Source organism: Psammomys obesus, unplaced genomic scaffold (genome assembly GCF_907164565.1).
Source record: "Psammomys obesus unplaced genomic scaffold, mPsaObe1.curated_primary_1811, whole genome shotgun sequence".
Taxonomy (NCBI): domain Eukaryota; kingdom Metazoa; phylum Chordata; class Mammalia; order Rodentia; family Muridae; genus Psammomys; species Psammomys obesus.
The window spans coordinates 7,319,779-7,325,829 of record NW_026592666.1 but is presented as its reverse complement, the minus strand read 5'-3'; the positions used below and the strand labels follow the sequence as shown (position 1 = coordinate 7,325,829).

At 39.4% G+C, this 6,051-nt stretch overlaps 1 protein-coding gene across 1 annotated transcript; it reads left to right on the top strand.

Moving 5' to 3' along the window:
* Window positions 1-4,647: 4,647 nt before the first annotated feature.
* Window positions 4,648-4,833, top strand: LOC129682426 (keratin-associated protein 8-1). The gene has a single exon (XM_055614792.1). It carries the CDS (start codon window positions 4,648-4,650, stop codon window positions 4,831-4,833), a length of 186 nt encoding a protein of 61 aa, XP_055470767.1.
* The last annotated feature ends 1,218 nt before the right edge of the window (window positions 4,834-6,051 follow it).

The window sequence follows — 6,051 nt, the reverse complement described above, 5'->3', positions numbered from 1 at the left end:
TGATGTATAGTCCAGGAAGAACAATAAAAGGAAGAGCTGGAAGTTATGGGGCCAGAAACACATTTATGGAAAAGAAAAAAAATATAGAAGTTTGTCAGGCCGCTAGGTAGTAAAAACAGTATTTGCTCCTGGATTTTGTTAACATTTGTTGTTTTTGTTGGTATTAAAATTCATTGTGGTGATTTCATAAGGATGGCTCTCAATGTACAAAGTTCAGACTCTGTGAAAAATGGATCCTCATGAGAACAAAGCTTTCATATGTTCAATTGGGTTGAGTTGGCTATTATTTTTAAAAATGGCTTGTTGAGAAACAATGTGTTTTTCTGAAATTTTCTCTTTGCCTTATTTTCTGAAAAAAAATTTGGATAGAATTCAGGCTACTTTCCCTTAAAAGGGCTTATGCTTGTTTAAAAAGATGGCATTTATAAATTTCTTATTCACCATTATTACTCATATACAAAGCTGTGTATGAGTATCAGGGCATCAAGGGCAAAAGTCAGCCTGTATCTGAGTGGGTAGGTGGGAGAGGAAGGTACTTAAACAGGCTTTTATAATTTAACTTTGGCATTGATTCAAATATTTTTTCTTGTTATACAATGCATTCTTTTTTTATTTTATTCTTTCCCCAATGTTGTTGCATTTTTGTTATTAAATGAAGCAATATGAAGATAGTTGCAATATAGTATAACTCGTTCTAATGATTTTAGGTAATGAAAACATAGTATCTTTACAGTTAGAAATGAAGCTAATTTAATTTTTTTGCCCCCCTCCCAAGTTGTGTATCACATGAAGGGTTTCAATTTTAAGTGCTGACTCACCATAGGCCGCACCTGCTCTATGAAGCAGGGTGGTGGGGCGGCTCTGTAGGTGTTTTTAAAATTGCTTTTGCGTCAATTAAGCAATTAGTAGTTAGAACACTGGCATAGCTCTGGGTTTCTCTGAGTCTCATTTTGTCCTTGAAATCAGCCTATGCCCCCTCCGCTGCTGATAGAGTAAAATCACTTCTGGGATGTTAAGTAAAGGCGGGGGAGTGCTGTGTAACATGCTTCTCTCTTGTATTATCTAGCTTGACCATATCCCATTTTCCATCTCATGCTATGTGACCTCATCTGTGGTGCTTTTTTTTTTTTTTTAAGTTCTATATAAGGTTCCATGAAGGGAAATCTCCATACAGGCATTGGGAAATGATTTATCAGATCATAAACAATCCAAGAGAGTTTTGATAAATCTGATCCCTCCTCCAGTTCCTATTTGTAGACTAAATCTCCATTTAAAGAGGAATGGTCGAGGCTCCCTATTCTGGGGTAAATAATCACCCCAAAAGTGAAACAACAGTGAGTTCATATTATCATGTGACCTTTCATAAAATCATTATTTATTTCAGATAAAATGCTTTTACTAGATCTAATAAAATAGTCTTCATTTAGGATACATGTTTGGTTTTTCTCATGTTATTACTTTTAATATTTGCCTGAAATAGTGCACATCAACAAATAACAGTGATTTGACATTTAGTATTAGGATTAATTAGCAAACCATACTTTAATTTTACAATTTAAAAAATTAAATTCGTTTTATTCACTTTATATCCTTGTTCTAGCCTCATCCCTTTCACCCTGTCCTACCCTCACTTTTTTCCTCTCTTCCCTCTCCTTTCCTCAGAAAGGGGTGTACCCTTTTCTATCCAGTCCAGCTCATCAACTTGCATCAGCACTGAGCATGTCCTCTTTCCCTGTGGCTTGGCAAGGCAGCCCCTGCAGGGAGAAGTGATCAAAAAGGTGGCAAGTGAGTCTATGTCTGACGCAGTCCCTGCTTCCCTTACTAGAGGGCTCACATGAGTCCCAAGCTGCCTGTCTTCTACATCTTTGTAGATTTAGGGATCCTAGGTCCAGTTTCTTCATGGTTCTTGGTTGATAGTTCAGTCTCAACAAGCCCTTCTGGGCCCTGGTTAGTTGGCTATGTTGGTCTTCTTGTGGAGATCCTGTGACCTCCAGGATCTTGTCTCTTCCTTCCCACTTTTCCACAAGATGCCCTACGCATCATCCAATGTTTAGCTGTGAATCTCAGCATCTGTTTTGAGATGCTGCTGGGTTGTGCCTCTCAGAGGACAACTCTGACAGACTCTTGTCTGCAAGCTTAGCCAAGTTTTGTTAATAGTGTCAGGGATTGGCATTCTCCGATAGGGTGGGTTTTGGGTTGGACCAGGCATTGGTTGGGCATTCCCTCAATCTCTGATCTTTGCTAAAACAATCCTATACAATCAAAGAACTTCTGGAGGTATATCCATTCCTGACTTCAAGTTATTCTATAGAACTATAGTAATAAAAACTTCAAGGTACTGGCATATATAGACTGGTTGATCAATGGAATTGAATAGAAGATAGAGAAAAAAATATCTCACATACCTATGGTCACTTAACTTTTGATAAAGGAGCCAAAACCATACAATGAAAAAATGACAGCATCTTCAACAAATGGTGCTGGCCTAACTGGATGTCGACATGTAGAAAAATACATATAGATCCGTATTTATCTCTCTGCACAAAACTCAAACCCAAGTGGATCAAATATCTCAACACCAAACATATTAAATCTGTTAGAAGAAAAACTGGGGAAGAACCTCAAAGTCATTGGCACAGGAGACAATATCCTGAACAGAACACTAACATTTGAGGCTCTAAGATCAACAATGAATAAATGGGACCTTTTGAAACTGAAAAGCTTCTGTAAAGCAAAGGACACTGTCAATAGAATGAAATTATATTCTACAGATTGGGAAAAGATCTTCACCAATCCTACATTTGACAAAGGACTAATATCCAAAATATATAATTAACTCAAGAAATCAAACACCAATAAATAAAAGGACCCAGTTAAAAAATGGGGCACAGAACTAAACAGAAAATTCTCAACAGAGGAATATTGAATGGTGGAAAAACACTTAAAGAAATGCTGAAAGTTTTTAGTCATCAGGGAAACGACTATGAGATTCCATTTCAAATCAAAACGGCTACGATATTCCATTTGGTTAAGATCAAAATCTCAAGCAACAGCACATGCTGGAGAAAGTTCGGGGAAAAGAGAACATTCCTCCTTTGCTGGTGGGACTGCAAACTTGTACAACCACTTTGGAAATTAATTTGGTGCTTTCTCAGAAAGTTGGGAATAGCTTTACCTTAAGACTCAGCTAGACCCCTTTGGGTATACTCAAAAGGCTCTCCACCATACAACAAGACAGTTGCTTGACGTGTTCATAGAGACTTTATTCACAATAGCCAGAATCTGGAAACAAACTAGATGTCCCTGAACCAAAGAATGGATAAAGAAATTGTGGCACATTTACACAATGGAACACTACTCAGCTATTAAAAACAAATCATGAAATTTTGCAGGCAAATGGATAGAACTAGAAAAGATCATCCTGAGTGAGGTATCCCAGACCCAGAAAGACACATATGGTATATATTCACTTATAAATGGATTTTAGCCATGTAATACAGGATAAGCATACTATGAGGCACAGACTCAGAAAAGATAAGTGACATTGAAGATGGGGTGTGTGTGTGCATAAATCTCACTCGGAAAGGGAAGTAGAATAGACAGAGGAAGTGGCTCAAGAGAGACAGCAAGGTAGGAGAGGGGCTGTAGAGAGTTAAGAGGGTGGAGATCAGAACTGGGGTGAACAAGGGTGAGAGGACAGAAAGACTGTAGAGAAAAGAGAAATCAAGAATTGCAGTATATCTCTGTGACAAGCTTGAGAACTAAGTTATGGTAGGCTCCTGGGAGGATATGAGGGGTACTCAAGCAGAGACCCTAGTAGCAGAGGCCATAGAGACCGAAGAAGGCACCCACTAATTAGACTTGTCTCGTGGCAGAGGGAGGGGAATACTAACCCACGCACAAAAACTTTGACCCAAAATTTACCCTGTCTACAAGATGTGCAGGTATTTAACAAACTTTTAATTACAGAGGTGGTATAGACATGTGTTACTAGATACAATTCTGATGGGATCTATAAAAGTAACTTTTGTCACTGTTTAGTTTCCTGTACAGATTTGCTGTAGATGGGAGAAGGTCTGTGATGAGTGCCCCCCCCACACACACACACACAGAGAGAGAGAGAGAGAGAGAGAGAGAGAGAGAGAGAGAGAATTCTTGAATCTAGCAAATGCTAAGAGATTCTCTGATTTTGAGACAAAGCTTATTATTTGACATAACATGTCCAGGAGATATCTACTGAATTCCAACCCTGGTTGTGTAAGTTTAGAGCATGAGATGACTGCATTAGAGGTAACAACACTGGAATCTTTCATGGCGTTACAAAGCCTGCTAACTGAAATTATATATAGGGTCTGTAAGACCAAGTGCTTTGAAGTCCCTGCAATAACCCCTTTTGGAAGGCACATAATTTGTTTGATGGAATCATCTCCTTGCATTATATCACACAAGAGCTTTTTCATAGACTCTTAAGCAAGAGCACAACAAATTAACAAGCTTTGTGTAGTGCAAATTGGTGTCAAGAATGAAAATGAAGGCCCCGTGTTTTCTTAAGCCACACCCCTTAGTCAGGGTATATAAAGATGGTTTGGGACTAGAGAATCCACCACACCCACTCCTCTCCTACCTAAGCCTACCACTCCCAACATCATGTACTACACCGACGTTGAAGGCTCTGTCTTCCCAGGGTGCTACTGGGGCAGCTATGGCTACCCTCTGGGCTACAGTGTTGGCTGTGGCTATGGTAGCACCTACTCTCCAGTTGGCTATGGCCTTGGCTATGGCTACAATGGCTGTGGGGCTTACAGAAGATACTGGCCATTTGCTCTCTACTGATTTGCTGTGATCCCCAGGCATAGATTCATCTCTCTATGAAGGCTGAGTGGCACCTCCAGCTTTACCTCCTTTCATCCTCACTCGCTCATCATCCTCTCCCAAGAAGCTGTTTTTCAGATCTTACAACTGAATCTCAAACAAAGGACCTGAAAATCTAGATGATGCCTTAAGCTGTGTTTCCTGGATGCTGTTTACTGGGACCTTTCCAGAAGCTTGGCAACTATCGTGACATCCACTGCTTTTGAATTTTTCAAGACTCTCAAGATTCCCTGTCATGGTGAAGTTGTGGATGTGTCTGTCAAATTTTCAATAAATTTGTCTCAACTTGCATAATGTTTCCATCCTTGAGTGGAGTTTTCTTTCTCGGTATGTGCATGTTTTATGATACATTGAGTCGGGGGAGGGAAGCAGGTTTAATTTTAATCATTTTAGCCTTAGGAGTTGTGATGATAAATTGGCAAGAGGGTGGTTACTGATCCTGAAAAGAGTTGCTTATCTGAGCTTTCCTTGTGCTGTGAATTAATTTGGCATGGAAGCTGGACTGGAATAAGACAGCAGAGAAAGATTTTTGTGAGTCTGAAATCTCTCATGCCAAGGGTTTGGCATCTCTCTCCCATCTCATGACTCCTGGCTGCCCCTAAGAAAACCAACACAGGAGTAACTTCCCCAGTTATTCTGTGTTAGTGTAGATGAAACTCACTGTGATCTCTCTCCCAGGGAATAACGATTGTAGACTTTAGCACTATGTCCCCTCTTTAAGGACTCTGGAGCATTAAGTAATAGAGAAGGCAACACATCCTTTGGGAGTCTGAGATTCTGTTAAGTGAAGTGATAAATCCCCTGAATCAAATCATCTTAGATGTCTGCTTTATAGCTCAGAGGCACCCTGGGTAGAGACAACGATGGAAAGCTTCTTAATCTTTGAAGGATCAATACCAGGTAGTGAGCTCCACCATTAAAAGATATGAGCTATAACAAATGAGTATCTCTGAAGATATATCAGCCTTTCTCTCTGCTCCATTAGAGAAGAGAGCAATAGCTCTTTTATAAGACATGTTGAAAACGTCTCAATCCTCCTGTTGAAAACATTTTGTGTATGATACAAATATTCTTAACAATGAGCAATTTGGCTGAATTCTTCACTTTCACTGAGAATCTGAAAATGGTTTTACCGCACATCATTCACCTAAACATGTAAAAACTGGAAAGATCATTTCA